The sequence below is a fragment of the Nanorana parkeri genome, unplaced genomic scaffold (assembly GCF_000935625.1).
Source record: "Nanorana parkeri isolate BGI_ZX_2015 unplaced genomic scaffold, ASM93562v1 scaffold346, whole genome shotgun sequence".
Classification (NCBI taxonomy): Eukaryota; Metazoa; Chordata; class Amphibia; order Anura; family Dicroglossidae; genus Nanorana; species Nanorana parkeri.
Window position 1 is genome coordinate 1,267,068 of NW_017306614.1, and position 17,403 is coordinate 1,284,470.

The window sequence follows — 17,403 nt, forward strand, 5'->3', positions numbered from 1 at the left end:
TGATTTTCAACTGCTGCGTTGCTAGCGTTTGAGTTGCTGAGGGAGTGGAGGAGAGGAGGGTCTTTTAAGCAGATTAAGTGACGTGTTTCCTGTGTGTGGGGGAGGAGATTCCATCTCGTGATGCTGTCCTGGAAGACGTTATGGGAAATAAGGAGTACAGCAGAAATTAATTTATTTAATGCAAAATATAATCTAAACAATGATTTTGCAAGACAATATAGAAACAGACAAGACCTTTTCGTAGCATTGGTATAAACAAGGATGTCCCTAAGTGGCATGTTAGAAGGCAACCCTCAGGATGGTTTTAACGTCCTATATAATCCATTTGGAGTGTACCTTTTCTGCAGCTCTTCTGTAAGCTCTGGTGTTGAAGCGGAGGAATACAGAGTCTCGAAGAAAATCCAGGTATGGCTCAAAACCTGGAGGCCGCAATCCAGCTCCCAGGTTGGATGGAAAAGAGCTCTCCACTAAGGTGCCAATGAGGTGGCAGAAGGCTCGGGTAAGTGGGTACTCCTCAGAACGAGACTCGATTTCATTCAGCTCCACCTTGCCAAACAAAACACACAATTAAACATAAAACTACAACACTTTCATTAAGTTCACCTGTCACATCTGAAATATCCTGTTCATGAGCCAGATTCCAAATATGAAACAGCCCAAATAAACTTTATTAAAGGCCTTTCTCGGCAGCATGCTGTAGAATGGACTCAGTAGGCCCAACCCTTTTCTCAAAGTCATTTGGCTGTTTCTATGGTAACAGAAATCTATGAAATAGCCATTTTTGCCAACTTGGGTATTTTGGAACATTTTATCACTTGCATAACACTGACTGATGAAAGATTTGCCTTTAAATGAAGAATTCACAAGCTTGTTAAGGAATAACATTTTTCTGAAATGATATCAATAGCTACACAGAGAAGCATGAAATACAAAATAATGGCTATACAGACAAACTTAAAATATAACTACAATTACCTCTATTCCAGCTGCTTGTCTCTGGCCAAGGGGTCTGACAGTTTGCAAAATCTGAGCAATTAGCAAAGAAATGGAAAAAGGATGTTAGATATATGTCAAAAACACCAAACCATAACACATTACATCAACAGAGCACATTTCAATATAACCACATAATATATTTTGTGCAGGAAAAGTCCCTTTTTCTGTGCCATAAATTCCAGTGTGTGAGTGTGTGTGTGTGTGTGTGTGTGTGTGTGTGTGTGTAGGGGGGGCATTTAAAGTGTTAAAGTGTGGAACCTGTACTGCGAATTTGCAGGCCCAATTAGAAGATGAGAAGCAACTGTGCAGTGCTGAGGAGGCCCCACAGCCAAGATCTTGTAGGATTCAGGACAGGTGTATTAAAGACTCGTAAGGATGAGGGGGCATGCACCCCAGTATTTATGATTGCACTAAGGCTGGATTCAAAGTGTTGAGGTGTGTTACCACACACACACACACACACACACACACACTTTAAGCAATTTCTGGGAAGTGTTAGAAGAAATACCTGAGTGTATTCCAGGGACTGCCAGAGGGGAGCGGCGATTTCTGGAGACTTCCCAAACGCAGCTAATGTTTTCAGGATTTCGGCTTTCAGAACAGGGGCAATGCTACACTGGAGCAATCCCAGCATCACAACTACAGGTGTCCACTGTGCATGCTCACAGAGAGCCAGGCGAGCACTCTCACTCTAATAAGAATTACAACCAGTTAGGAAATGGCACAGATAAACGCACATACCAATACAGTGTGAAATAGAACTTGCAAGAGGCACAGTGGCAGAAAATACGCTAGACCTCTGCCACACCATATAAAACACCACAGTGCATTTCTACAGGACCTTGCCTGATGTGCCACAGACATAAATCATAACTAAAAAATGCACAAAAAGCCTGAAAAGCAAGGACTGTCTGCTAGGCAACAAAGGGTGAATCAGCAGAAGTATAAGAGTTTCCAAAAGTATTAAAACATGGTACACATAAATATAAACTCAGCTGAATATCAATACACACGTACACAAACATCCTAGCAATTACTGATTTAAAAAAAAAAGTGAACAATAATGCAAATTTAAAAATAAGACTCTGTTTACCCATTCAGTGACAGTGGCTGTGATCTGCAGGCATGCGATAAGCCCATCCATTTCACGCTGGGTAATTCCCCTAAGTGGTGGGTGGCGCAGATGAATACTTTCAGGGATGGGTAGGTCCCTCCGTAAGTGCTCATGGTACAGTCCGAGTGAGTGGAAGAAGTGATCCCAAGAGACGGGGCTGCCCCCTGCTGCCTGCAAGTTCTCCACTAAGATCAAAAAGTCTTGTAAAACACTGTTCACAGTTTTACATTTTGTTTTTCATTTTAAACAAAGAAATAAAATGTATTACAGGGTACATACATGAGATCAATTTTACACAGCCTTCAGGAAGTTTTAAGAGAAAGCCAAGCTAGTGCTGCTCACCTTTTGTCTCAGTCTCACTAAAAAAACAAATGGGCTGTATGTGCCAAGCAGAGGGTCTCTGTTTATATTTGTCAGATGCCATTCCTAAAGCTTTGTATTTCCAAACAGAGTGCCAGGGTTCTTCTCTGCAGCATGCTGACGGTGGACAGACTTTCCTACTCTGGCTGTAGCTGCTTTCTAAAGAAAGTACTTTAAAGCAGACCTTTACACTCAAAAATAAAATTCTACCAATGCATCCCTCTATGTATGATGATGATTAATAATAACATAGACATGTCAGGTGTAAAATGCTGTGATTTTGAAATGCTTACACTTGCTGAGCATTCACTTCCTGCTTTGAAAGGGAAAAATGACTTCAGTATGCCAAAGCAATGCACACTGGGAAGGTTACATCAGCAGAGCATTGCTGTGAAATCTCATCTCAGTGAAAGGCATTTCCTCCCCTGAGATGATGTGCATAGTCGCATATCTAGTCACATGTCCCAATTTTCAGGAAGTAAAAGGAGATCTAGTAACCTGCCCTTAGTAAACATGGCCACTGCCAGAAGACTGGGGAAGAAAAAAAGAGAAATAAGGAATGCAAAGAATACAAAGCCGGCAATTATCTAGAAGTATGCGTTTGTAGATTGTCATTACTAAACATTTCTAAAGGTGTTTTTGTTGTTGTTTTAAAGATATGGGTAAATGTCCACTTTAAGACTTGATGCATCTTTTGGTTTAATCCACCAGGAATGATTAAAACGTAAAGTTCAGTTGGATTTTAACAATGAAGTTTTGTGTTTTTGTGGACAAAAGCTCTGACTTTTCGTTCTTTAAGCATAGTGAAGCCACAGAAAACCTAGTGCACACTTTTGTAGGCAGCATCATTGTAAATACCATGCACATTCAGAAACAAACCTATATAAGAACTCACCGTGGCTGCTGCCATTCGCTTTGAGGAAGCTGAAGCAGTAGTGAGAAGAGCGAGGGCCACTGGCCAGCCCCTGCAGCATCTTCAGGTACGGGATGTATAGAGTGGGTGGTAACAAATCACTCATCTGTCTCACAAATTTGGACAACAGCACCTGCATTTAAAGGACAATTCAAATCCAGAGACAAATCCAGATGGCATATCAGAGCCCTGACCAATAGAGAAGTCTAAAAAAAAAGTGCTAAAGTCAACTTGTCATGAGAGAAATAAAGTATATAGGCTGCCATATTTTTCTGGCTTTTACACTGACCCACTACTCTCTAAAAGTCACAGACCAGGAACAAGTAGCTCACAAACTATTAGGAATGCCCTATTTATTTCTGCAAACCTCCTATTTTTGCTTCCCCAATAACCATTTTAAGAAATTCCATTTTCTTTATTAAGATCAAACAAACTTCAGACAGGTCTTCCATTTGGAAACCCTTCCTCTTGTGGGCCGAAATGAGGCCAGGCAGGGAGGTCTTGCATCACTTGGATGCTTAGTCATCTCTGGCTTACAAGCCAATAAAATGCAACCCAGCCTCTACTCCCTACCCTTCCCCGCAACCATGTAAGAACACTCAGCTGACGGTGCTTGCCACAGTTGCAAGCTAACTGATAGAAGCCCCAAAAAATTATCTTAAGTCAACCAAATATTACAGAAATGGCAATGTACCTGGCGTTGAGGTGGCCTTTGATGAGGAACCCCAAGATACGACCCCATCAAAGAGGTGCTTTGGAGTTGTTCGGCTGGACACCAGTATTCAAGTGCTAGTTCAAGATGGAAGGGATCTTTCTTGTACAGTTCACCAATCTGCAAGAGTCATTTACAAAAAAAGAGAGTCACATTCTAAGACATTAAAACCAAAACAAAATGGCAGGATGGAAAACTGGTGTATGGTTTGGGTGCAGAATTTTTGGTCCCTGGAATGGAAACATTTGCAGAACAGTTTCCTAATTCAGCAATCTCTCAGTATGTGTATCTTAATTACAGCTCAAGCACAGAGAAAAAAAACAAAGATAAATCCCTACACTTGCCAACTTGCCCCTGATCAACACAGGACACATGCCAAAGTTTATCCAAGGACACCAGCATTCGCATGACTTTGCAAGTCCACCCTCGAAACTCCAGCACCTTTTAACAGGCCTTCTAGTCAAGTTTGTGACAGTGCATCCCAGCCCAAAGTGGAATTAGTTAGTTAACGCATTTACTTCCTTTGACATTACGGATACAGAACAGAACTGCTTGCAGCTAGATGGCTCTTTAACCCCTATGTCCTCTACATTCCCTTAGGCTATAAGCTCATGGATGCTTCAGTGACCATAAAATTATAGCAGAAGTGTCCCCCAGACTCTGGCAATTCATTCTGTGATCAGCATCGGGTAAGCCATTGATCGCAGCCATTCATAAAAAACAGGAGCACACCTTTTGCGCTGCGTTACATGCACATTTTCATGTCTTGTGTTGCATGCGAATGACATTAAAGTGTATTTCCACTTTTACAGCCAAATTGGAATAACACCTATTTTATATTTGTTACCTGTTCCCAATCGCAGCATAATTAAAAAAAATGTTTTTAAAAAAAAATGCTTTTTGCAATTTAACTTGCTTCTACTTGGATTAGGGTTTCTACCTGGCATTCTAAGGGTTAGCATTTCTACTTGCTTCTCCTTCTTTGTAATGTTAGGAGAGATTGTGAGTTTTTTTTGTTTTAACCCTGTCTGTAGTCTGCTGGCTCATTTCATTATAATTTGTAAAGTAGATTTGAGTACTGCCTGCCCTAACAAAGGGTTAAAAGCCTGGCTTCTGCAGTGTATGATAATTAAGTTAATGAGAGAAACACAATCCTCAAATTTCAGTCCTTCTGTAAAGGCCAGATCACTGTGAAGGTTTTCAGGAAAACCTGGGATCAGCCATGTTGCCTGCTGCAACAAAACATCTAAAAAGAGAAGAAATATTTTTAAGCATTTTTCGTTATGCTGTGTGAATGGGAACACATAAACAGAGAGAGGGGTTTTCCCAAATTTGACTGTAGTGGTGAGTGGAAAACACTTTAGGGGCAGCCGTTAATTTTGAATGGGGTGCTAGCGCAGAAATCAGACATGAACCTTTTTTCTATGCAACGCACAACAATGCACAAGTAGTACCCATTTGTGCATTACGGTGCACTGACACAAACAAATACATAGGTGCACCAGCAAGGTGCAATCAGCGACCATCCAGAATGAACAGCACTGCAACACATGACACTGCAGATCGGGTGTTACCACAACTCATAGGTTTGAAGCCAACAACCATATTTGTTTGCATCAGTTGCTTTTTTTTATAGCTCTGCAACCCTTTGATAACACATCGGCATTTGCCAACCCTGAAAGTGTTAAATGCCAAAGAGCACAGGACAATTGACGCTTTGATTTCAGACCTGACAGGGTTTCATTATTAAAGGCTAGATAGCTTTGCTAAGCAGAGATTTCTGGATCTATATGCTGCTATTTGGCCGCCCCACAGGCCCTAAGCCCAGTTGTGGATACTACCACTGATAAGCTTATTGTTATGCCACAAAAAGGGGCTTCTGTATGTAAAGGGTGCCAATCTAATTGTTTTCAACTTTTTTTTATCTATGCACTACCGCACTCCCAGCTGAAAACTAATTGATTGCTATGGGCAAGGAATTTCATTTTAGAAAACATTTAATATATAAGCTACTTTGTAAACCATTTTTTTACATTTGTTTCTCGATAAGGTAAACAAGTATTGACATTTTGGCCCCTCTAAGAGCTTAACTAAATTGGTTTATGTGGTCTAAATGCATTAAAAAAAAAAAAATTAACCATACCATAAAATCTATTTAACGAAGAGGTATTACAAGTTGTATAGTGGAAGCTGAATGATGAATGAAAGATGAATTTTTGAAAAAGTCCATAGACAAAATGCATCAAGTGAAGATACTGTTTTCGCCTCTTACAGGTGAGTGTTCCTACCGCTCAATGGTTTGACGTTCGTTGTTCTTGTAAGTGCCTTTGATTACCTTTTAATAAACCTTTGAAGTTACTGCACTTAGAAGGCTTTGTTTTGTTTCCCCTTTCTCCCCTGTGGGACACCATTGGGTGAGCACCGCCGAATAGGTGGAAGGAGAGAGTCACGTTCAAGTAGTCTGTCTGGGGGATAGATTGAGGAAGTGGAAACTAAAGGAGACCATAAGGAATACCTCGGGACAAGTTTGTGGACACTTTGGGGACTATTTAACACCAAGAACCCCCCCCTTTTTTTCCTACCTGATGTCTACGAGGAAAGAGAAGTAACCACCTAGCCCTTTCTTTTTCGGACATTTATAAAAGTATTGGTTTAGTTTGGTAGAAGTGATATCCAGATATTACACCTATCAATACCAGCAATTTACCTAGGAGAGACCTTTAGGTCTAATTTGCCCAACTGTATTATCACATAAGGGAAGAATTTGGTGTTCAATCACTGAGGAGGTTTTATATATTAACGGACAATAATGTTTATTTTTTTCACTATCACGGAATTTATATTTATGAATTTTCATATACTTTCTCCACCACCACGGAACTTACATTTATGATTTTTTTATGTACACAATATGAAACCAATCCTTCACGTATCGGTTAGATGAAATTAGTACACTGTGTTTATTTATAGAAATGCATGGCGGCATACAATGTATAAAACACATAGAGGGTGATTAATAGATTGATACAAAGACCTAGCGCAACATATTTGCAATCACTACAAAGCTGAATGATGTTAGGGGGATTTGGCTTACCAAGAACATGACATGTTCAAGATCTCGTCGTAGTGACGTGGGGGGCTCGTTACCCATTTGTATGCTCATGTGAATTAAACGAGCATCTTCCTCGGCCCGGTTCCTTAGCTGTTTAACCTGTAAGGTCACAAAGAAGAAAGATCTTCAGTGAACTACACTCATTTAGAATCTCAGCCAAATGAAGGTGATGCTGATGTATCAACATAAAAGGGAAGGCATGTAAACAATTGTGAGTCCATTTTGTTTCAAATTAAAACTGCAAATTGAATAGCTAGCCAGGTAAGTAAGCTTTTCTAAATTGAAACATATGAATTAAAGTAAGAATTAGAGATGCACAGATACCGTTACTAGTATGGGTGCAGATACCGAGTATTTGGGCAACTACTCGCCCAAATGCTTGGACACTTAACTCCGATACCGGAACCTCTGTTAAGAGGGAGATCTCCCTCTGACCGGCAGTGACGAGGGAGCATGGAGCCGGCTTTCCGACTAGGAAGTCAGGCGGTGGGTTATGACCAGCCACCCTGATTGGCTAGGAAGCCGGCTTCACTTGTTGCTAGGCAGCCAGGCTTCCTGACCAATCAGGAAGCCGGAAGGCGGGTCATGACATTGCGTCCAGCTTCCTGATTGGGTAGGAAGCCGGCTTCACTTGTTGCTAGGCAACCTGGCTTCCTGACCAATCAAGAAGCTGGACACCATCTCATGACCAGCCGCGCAGCTTCCTGATTGGCCAGGAAGCTAGGCACGGCAAGTGAAGCCGGTATTCTTTCGATAGAACACCGACTTCCCAGGCAATCAGGAAGGCAGGCAGCGGGTCATGATCCGCCGCCCGAATTCCTGATAATTGGGGCACACAGCACCGTTATGTGTACTCGGTATCGGCCAGTACCGAAAAAAAACTATCGGTACTCGTAACCGAAAATGTTAAAATCACTCTGCATAATTTACTGCAGACACGATTTGCAAGCCTATCATATTACATTTCCACCTCTTGTCACAGAATCTGCACTGCGCAGAGTCTCTCTCTGAAATCTTCCGAGAGCAGTGCTCTGGCCCATTGGACATATTAGCTAGATTTAGGCATAAATCCTGAACCATTCTGATAACAGGTAATGGCAACTTTAAAGAGACACGTTACCTTGAAGCTTTGCCTCTAAAAGCAAAGTGACAGTGTCTTTGCAAAGAGTCCCCACCGATACCTTGCCAGTGCTCCCCCATCAGTCCTTCCTCCTCACAGCCAGCTAAAATACCCAGTGCCTGTGTTTAAAAGCCAATAGATAGGCCAGAACACTGTCACATGGAAGAGAAAGTAATTTCATGTCAAGGAGTGGTAAAGGAGTGCTGGCAAGGTGAAATATCGGTGGGTCAGGGGGGCCATTTGCAAAATGTCACTTTGTCCTGCATGTGCAAGGGGATCATTGAGATGATCTACTAAAGTAGTTAAAAAATCTTCACTCAAATTGTGTGAATATCCACTTCAATTATCCAATCAATTCCTGTTTATTCATTTAATCCGCACATGACTGGGTATTCAATGTGCACAGCTTTTCACAGTTGATTGAGGGAAGATTCTCAACTCCTCAGTAAATCAGCCATAGTGCTCTATATAGATTCTGTGCATAAAGAAGCCAGGTATAGAAAGTGAACTCTAGAAAAAAATTGCAAATCGCTAGCGACTAGCCATTCTAAACAGAGCAAACCCCACGAATCACCCTTTTTAATAAACGGTAATACAAACTCTTTTCAATGTGCCTCTATGAACCTACTTTCAGTTTCATTAGCTACTAGGAGGTCTGATTTTCCTGATACCAGGACTAAACACTGACAATCAACACTCCCCTATCCAATGAGAGCCAACAAGGAAAGGCACTAAAATTAAGAGTAACTAAAAGTCTATCATCAGTTACTTAAAAACAGTGAAGTGCGTACTTTCATAGGCATTCGTGTCAGAAAATCCGTGATCAGAACGTGAATCCTACGAACGAAGAATTCCTCTTCAAAAGTTTCGGCACCCACCACTGCTTCTGCGAGGAAAAGGAAGGCATTGCCTCCTATAGCCATCTCAGCTATTACTTCATCAGCCTCTGTGAATTCTGCAAGAGCTGGTAGACAACAAAAAACATTATTCACCTCCAGGAACATATTAAAGCTGAACTCCAGGCTGATATAAAAGGCACACATAATTGCAGCTCGGTATTTAATAATATGTCATTAAATGCAAGTAGAGGAAGTACCTGAATTTAGCTTAGTGTCAGCCTCTTCCAATTCCCTGTACAGCAGAGCTCAGAGTGGAAGGGGAAGAAGCTTATCAGTTTGTGTGCTGCGAGGAGCATGCTGATAAGAGGAGAGAGTAGATTGACAGAGAGCAGCTTATCAGTCTGCTGCTTCTTTTTTTTTTTTTCACTGTCCAATTACAGGCTGGGGGGAAGGACAAGACCTGCAAGTGCAACTTAACCACAGTAGATATAGATCTATCTAGATCTGCCAGACAGGGCTGTGTTGCGAGTAGCTCAGAACGTGATGGACAGAAATACAAATCCTTTGGCAGTTAAACCAGCTCTCTTATAGATATTAAATAGAATTATTAGTATGCATGGAGTTCAGTTTTTAAATCCCACCACTTGCTCCATTCATGTTTATGCCCCCCTGTGGTGCCTATTTTATGAAGTTAATTTTGTTTTCCCTGCTATGCGCTTTTAATATAAGATAATAAAAGGTACATCTGTGCTTGGTGCATACCTGTAACTTCCGATAACTGAGATACACCTCGGAGAGTGAGGGCCCATGCCAGACGCACAGTAGCTTGTAACCCAGCCGATTTCCATGGCTTGGGGTCTTGCAGGCGATGGTGAATAGCTGTGACGTACTGTCTCTCATGGAGAAGAATGGACTGTTGGATTAGTTCTAGGAGAGTGAAAGAGCATATTAAGCCCTCAATGAAAATAATAAAACACATCAACCAAAAGGCAGCAAACTATGTATGGTCATACCATCCCGATCTTCTGTCCCATGCTCCAAAAATCCCACATCCAAGCAGTACAGCAGTGCCATAAGGAGGTACAAATTGACGCTGTCCAGGGTACCATCTGCTTCCACGGTAACTTTTTCCAGGTACCCAATCAAAAGCAAGGTGTCATCTTTACGCAGAGGAGACTGGCAAGTCCAGGAGAACAGGCTTTCTGCCAAAGACTCACGGCATTCTTTTATGAGGTCTGACACCTAAATAACAAAATCCAACAACTACTATTAATGTTTCAGTTCCGGCTGTGCAACCCTAAAAGGTGGCCATACACTAGTAGATTTTTGAAAGAACTTTCATACATTAGATCTTCCGTTCGACTTTCTATTAGTTGATGGGGTCAAATCGATCATTGATTTCGGCCATAGTGACAAAAAAAGTCGAAGGAGCAGGATGGAAAATTTATCTCGAACGAACAAAATTCTAACACTGAGTGTGGTTTTCCTTCAGGAAGCTCCATTTATTCCAAAATCAAATGTTAAAATAAAACAATTTTGTTCGACATTCGTCAAGTCTCTGATGGCATTATCATAAAGCATCGCTGGTGTGGGAGTGTGCATATATAAAATATATATAGTGGTACCTCGGTTCACAAACTTAATTCGTTCTACAATTCTGGTCGCGAACCAGATCAAATTTCCCCATAAGGTTCAATGTAAAAAGGGTTAATCCGTTCTGACACCTACTAACGTGGTCACGAACCTAAGCAAATTTTCCCATAAGGTTCAATGTAAATAAGGTTAATCCGTTCTGAACCATAGGTCATTTTTTTTTTAACCACAAAAATATGCAACCATCATTACCGCTCTGCACGTTCTGGCAACCTTCATTACCGCTCTGCACGGTCTGGCAACCTCCATTACCGCTCTGCACGTTCTGGTAACCTTCATTACCGCTCTGCACGTTCTGGTAACCTTCATTACCGATCTGCAAGTTCTGGTAACCATTACCGCTCTGCACATTCTGGTTACCTTCATTACCGCTCTGCACATTCTGGTTACCTTCATTAACGCTCTGCACATTCTGGTTACCTTCATTACCGCTCTGCACATTCTGGTTACCTTAATTACCGCTTTGCACATTCTGGTTACCTTCATTGCCGTTCTGCACTTTCTTTTTACCACCATACTTGCTCTGCGCTTTCTTTGGAGTCATGCTGGATTGAATAATACTGTACAGTACTGTATGTGCTAAAAAGCACACAAAAAAAGCTGCACAGCAAGTGTGCATAGCTCTGTCTGCTACCGCGATCTAGACTAGAGGAAGCTACGACCATGTGTCAGAGCGGGGAAGATGACCGCGAACCAAATTGTTTGCTAACATAAGTGGTTCATGAACCGAGGTATTACTGCATTTTGTTTTACTTATACTCTCATATGCATACTTAAGGAGACGCCTAGGATTTAAAAAAAAAAAAAAGTATTCATGCAATCGATTTGGAATTTATTGGTGGTCCAACATTTTAGTGGGGGCATAGCCACCTTTCCCAAGGCAAATAACATAATGAATAGTAAAAGTTAAACAGCAGAGAACTCTCTCATGTTACCCCATTAATCCCACCCATACCCACCTGTATGCTGTATACTCCAAACAATGACTACTAAACCATATGATATATTTATATAAAGAGAAGCACAGTGTTTTAAATGAAGACTGGAATCAATAAGGGCTAGAAGAGAATTAAAAAATGACTTGCAAAGACATTTGAAAGAAATGTACTCTTAAGTAAGGGTGCCATATACCCATAAGCAGTGTGGGGTAAAAACAAGCTCAGCTGGTAAAACAGGATAACAAACCACATATCACTTAAGAAGGAGCCTCCTAGGAGACAGGTGTATGTGGAAATGGTGTCATGGTCATGGAAATAATTGAATGACTGACGGTTCTTTGAAGCCGTGCACTCACAGGATGTCCTCAGTCCTCCAGATTAAATGACCCAGAAGGTAATCTAGTGGTGGGAAGACATTAATGCCTTGTTCACACCAAGCGCGGAGCAGGTGCAGACCAGATCAAAACTGCGTCCAATGTATTCCAATGGTATTGTTTGCTCCAGTTCACATCGCAGGGTGCAGTTCCAGAGCAGGTGAAAAAACTACAGCAAGCCCTATTTTACCTGCTCTGGATCTGCAAATGCATCAAAAACGCATGCAAATGCCTGGAACGCACTGAAAGCCCATTTTAAACTTAAAAAAAAAAAATGTAAATATATTTTTTTAGCCAAAAACGCATCAAAAAGACTAGCGTGAGTGTGCAGAAACCTGACTGGATCTGCTCTGCATTTGGTGTGAACAAGGCCTAATGCTGGGGCAGCCGAGAGAAGATAAATAGTAGGTTTTTCTCTTTAAACATGCAGGGGAATAATACATAAGTTAGTCTAACATTCTACTAAAATAAATGAAGAAAGATATCTGTGTGTTAGAGAGCATGTGCATAGAATGTATTTTTCAAGCAGTATTAATCTTGATATGTTTCCCAGTTCACTTGCCTCCTTTCGATGTTTGTCGTTGCCCAGTCCCCGTTCTTTCTGAAGTTTATCAAATTCATTGTTCAAATTAATCTGAGAAACCAGAGTGAGAATCTTCTGAGTCAGCCCGCTCTCCATGAGATCATTAGTGAAATGGGTTGTCATGGCCACAACCTCTGGACTGGGAAGGAGAAGAGAAGACTGTAAATAGGGCCTTTTGTAGGAAAACAATCACCTAGCTCGTCAATATACTAAGATAAAGCTAGCCATACACTGGTATAGAATATAACAGATTACTCCATCCACGCTAAGCAGATCACAAATCTCCCGCTCTATCCTTTGTATTCTGACAGCAGTGGGTGTGCCACTGTCAGAATATCTAAACAGTGATGACAGTTCATTGACTGCCATCACTGTTCAGCCAAAGGTTTTCCATCTGGCTCCTTCGATTTTTTGACTGAAGGATGCCGGATGAGAGAGTGTCCTGACAGGGGCACCCAATGTGTGAATATGATTAATTATGCAGTGTATGGCCAGCTTTAGATGCAGCACCACTTTCCTGTTATTTACACAAACACATAACATGCGAGTTCTTCTCCACTCCAGCCTGGTCCGGCAGAGATGCAGACCTGATTTTTTTTCTCTGCTGCAGTTAAGTAACATTTACAGGTCATGTTACCCCACCTGGAATGGAGAAGTAAGGCCAGACTGTTGTCTGCCATACAGAGACAAATGTTATTTCCCGCTACAAGTCTAAAACATTTAAGTGTTATTTTTTAAAGAGTGAATAAAAAGTATGCAGGTAAGTAGCTACAAACTTGCACACAGACAGTATAAGCTAATATTAAAAGTAAGAATTATATGAAGCTTTCCCACACAATCAGGGCTTCAAAATACAATTAAAAGTACCTGAGATCCAATGTAAACGTCCTTCCTTTCCGGGACTGGATTAAAGTTCTTAAAGAATTGGCGATACATCTCTTCCCATCCCAGTATAACAGAACAGCGACCAGTCCTCGTGTCAGACCAGGAAAGTGAGGCTGTTGGTGTTCACCTGCACAGGGGTAAGTTGATGTTAATGTGGGCAAGCCTTGTGTAAGCAACACTCTACAAAAACCATTATGAGTTGGCCTTTAACAGCTCCAACTCTTCTGGGAAGGCGTCCACAAGGTTTAGCAGTGTGTATATGGGAATGTTGGACCATTTTTCCAGAAGCCCATTTCTGAGGTCAGGTACTGATGTTGGACGAGAAGGCCGGGCTCGCAGTCTCCGCTCTAATTCATCCCAAAGGTGTTCTACCGGGTTGAGGTCAGGACTCTGTGCAGGCCAGTCAAGTTCCTCCACCCTAAACTCTCTCATCCATGTCTTTATGGACCTTGCTTTGTGCTGTGTGCGCAGTCATGTTGGAACAGGAAGGGGCCATCCCCAAACTGTTCCCACAAAGTTGGGAGCATGGAATTGTCCAAAATGTCCTGCTATGCTGATGCCTTAAGAGATCCCTTCACTGGAACTAAGGGGCCAAGCCCAACCCCTGAAAAACAGCCCCACACCATAATCCCCCCCCTCCAACAAACTTTCCACTTGGCACAATGCAGTCAGGCAAGTACCGTTCTCCTGGCAACCGCTAAACCGAGACACGTCCATCGGATAGCCAGACAGAGAAGCGTGATTCGTCACTCCAGAGAACACGTCTCCACTTCTCTAGAGTCCAGTGGCGGCGTGCTTTACACCACTGCATCCGGCGCTTTGCATTGCACTTGGTGATGTAAGGCTTGGCCATGAAAACCCATTCCATGAAGCTCTCTGCACATTGTTGTTGTGCCAATCTGAAGGCCACACGAAGTTTGGAGGTCTATAGCTATTGAATCTTCAGACAGTTTGCGACTTCTGCGCATTTCAGCCTGCGCTGACCCCGCTCTGTCATTTTAGGTGGCCTACCACTTCGTGGCTGAGTTGCTGTTGTTCCCAGTTGCTTAGACTTTGTTATAAAACCACTAACAGTTAACCGCAGAATATTTAGTAGCAAGGAAATGTCACGGAGCACCTGAATCCAATGATTTGGAGGGGTGTCCCAATACTTTTGGCAATATAGTGTATGTAGTTACATCTACTTACCACAGAGGATCTCTATGAAAACAGCTGAATATACAGACCCCAAATAACAAAGTGAGTTATTTTCAAGAAACATGGTTGAAGAGTTCAAGGATAACTAAAGTTTTAGTACAGTTACAGCTAGTTCACACCATTCTCAGTTGTGGCCGGAACGCACTGTATCGCATTGCGGCCCGGCTCACATTGTTGTGGGTCGTGGCAGTGCATTGAACTCAATGGCACCGAAGCCACGCCCTCCGGCCACAATGCGATCGGCCGCACAGGAAAGCGTGGCACATCAATGCCTGCGTTCTGGTCCGGGTACATTTTTTCTGACCGTACCGCAGGCATTGATGTGCCTTGTGTTCCCGTGCAGCCGACCACATTGCGGCCGGAGGGCGTGGCTGCGGTGCCATTGAGTTTGATTCACCGCCACGGACCCTCCCGCCCCACAACAAAGTGAGCCGGCCACAATGCGATCCGGTGCGTTCCACAGTCACAGTCGGGTTGGAATGCACTGAAGATGGTGTGAACAAGCCCTTATTAGTACATATAAACCCAAAAACTGATTACATCGCAATTACCAGTCCTTAGATGTGGTGGCTGCATTAGGTTTCTCTATTCCCTACTGTTCACAAAGTTCCCCCCTAACCAATTAGACCTATAAAGATTATTCCAATGCCAGACTCATAACGCACCAGCTAAAAGAAGCTCTACGGCTGCCACTTCTCCGATATTGAACAGGTCGCTGATGATGAAGGCCTCCTTGATGAGTGACTCAGGGAGAAGCTGCGTCCCCTGTCGTCCTTTGATGGCCACTCCCTCTGTGCTGGCTTTCTGTAATTTCTCATGCTGTTGGTGGCTCTTTGGCTAGAAAAACAAATTCCAGGAAATAAAATTATTTTTTTTTATCTCAGTACCGGTATCCTAAGTCAAATTCCAGACAAACAAGTAAATACAGAGTCATAATACATATGCCAGTCTTCGGATTCACACCGCTCTGTCACCCCATACGATCAAGGCAGGGGACATCACTATTTTTTATTTCAGCTTCCAGTGTCACCTCTTCTCGCCTCCAGACACATAACAGCCTAATGAATATTGCAACCATCAAATCAGGAAACAGTAGTCATCTGATGGCTTTGCAGTGTGCAAGTGGTACTGTATGTGGATCATATACAGTATACTCGTATACAAAACCAATCCTACTAAAAGAAGAGTGAATATAATCACCGTTCCGGCAGCCAGTGTCTTGAAATGCCTCCACTTTGGTTGAATACATACCGGGGCCAGTGACCAGCATTCAGGCGGGCCACATAACCATTTCCCCCACTGCACACTCTGGTTCTACACGCTGGTTAATAATTTTTGTAGTGACATGTGAGCCAGCAAGAGAAACCACAGCATGCAGTGGGGGAGCATGTAATTCCCACACACAGAAGTGTGGATAACTGTAGCAGTCAGTTAGCTGAGAAGCTGCAGCGTTTCAGGACATGGGTCATCTAAATGATAAGCATAGATAATGGCAATGCCTAGTCCTACAATTACAGAAAAGGTAGGACTAGGATTAGCACTCACTTAAAAATAATTCAGCAAGGGTTCTGGAAAGGCCTATTTCAAAAACTACAAAACAGAAGCATGCAAGCATCCATAATAAAGCTCAAGTCCTAGCGGGACTGTTGTCTACAGAAAATAGAGTTTTCCAAAACATACCGGGTTTTTAAACAGGGAGATGAAATCAGGTTTGTGCTTCTTTAACAAGATATCCAGGGCATGCACAGCTTCCGGCACCCTCTTCAGCAAGGCGCTATCCACTGTCTGCCAGATGTCTTTGTATGGACCCCATAGACTAGCCACTGCAAGAAGGAGGAAGATTAGCAGGTTATCACAGACTGTGTATTTACCAAACTGATTCAGTAAGCAAAATAAATACCAGGACAGGAAATCTTACACAACAGTGACTGCATTCACTTATATACACGCACACACATACTGTACTATATTACCAAAAGTATTGGGAGTGGACGCCGGCCTTTACACGCACATGAACTTTAATGGCATCCCAGTCTTAGTCCATAGGGATCAATATTGAGTTGGCCCGCCCTTTGCAACTCTAACAGCTCCAACTCTTCTGGGAAGGCGTCCACAAGGTTTAGCAGTGTGTGTATGGGAATGTTGGACCATTCTTCCAGAAGCGCATTTGTGAGGTCAGGTACTGATGTTGGACGAGAAGGCCGGGCTCGCAGTCTCCGCTCTAATTCATCCTAAAGGTGTTCTATCGGGTTGAGGTCAGGACTCTGTGCAGGCCAGTCAAGTTCCTCCACCCCAAACTCGCTCATCCATGTCTTTATGGACCTTGCTTTGTACAATGGTGCACAGTCATGTTGGAACAGGAAGGGGCCATCCCCAAACTGTTCCCAAAAAGTTGGGAGCATGAAATTGTCCAAAATGTCTTGGTATGCTGATGCCTTAAGAGTTCCCGTCACTGGTACTAACGGGCCAACCCCAACCTCGGAAAAACAACCCCACACCATAATCCCCCCTCCACCAAACTTGGCACAATGCAGTCAGGCAAGTACCGTTCTCCTGGCAACCGCCAAACCCAGACACGTCCATCGGATTGCCAGACAGAGAGGCGTG

The 17,403-nt window shown here is 42.6% G+C and overlaps 1 protein-coding gene across 2 annotated transcripts in view; it reads right to left on the reverse strand.

The window, feature by feature from the left end:
- NUP205 (nucleoporin 205) overlaps positions 1–17,403 on the reverse strand; it is a 53,633-nt gene that overhangs the window by 32,054 nt on the left and 4,176 nt on the right. Inside the window, exons 2-15 of one of the 2 annotated variants that reach the window (XM_018558570.1) lie at positions 16,477–16,619; positions 15,462–15,633; positions 13,582–13,726; positions 12,694–12,853; positions 10,180–10,408; positions 9,929–10,093; positions 9,119–9,282; positions 7,190–7,306; positions 4,078–4,215; positions 3,366–3,516; positions 2,090–2,295; positions 1,505–1,687; positions 976–1,026; positions 337–546 (exon numbers count right to left, since the gene is read on the reverse strand). In XM_018558570.1, coding sequence (XP_018414072.1) covers positions 337–546; positions 976–1,026; positions 1,505–1,687; positions 2,090–2,295; positions 3,366–3,516; positions 4,078–4,215; positions 7,190–7,306; positions 9,119–9,282; positions 9,929–10,093; positions 10,180–10,408; positions 12,694–12,853; positions 13,582–13,726; positions 15,462–15,633; positions 16,477–16,619 — 2,234 coding nt within the window. Of the gene's footprint in view, positions 1–336; positions 547–975; positions 1,027–1,504; positions 1,688–2,089; positions 2,296–3,365; positions 3,517–4,077; positions 4,216–7,189; positions 7,307–9,118; positions 9,292–9,928; positions 10,094–10,179; positions 10,409–12,693; positions 12,854–13,581; positions 13,727–15,461; positions 15,634–16,476; positions 16,620–17,403 lie in introns of both variants that reach the window. The other variant, XM_018558569.1, reaches the window with a different exon arrangement.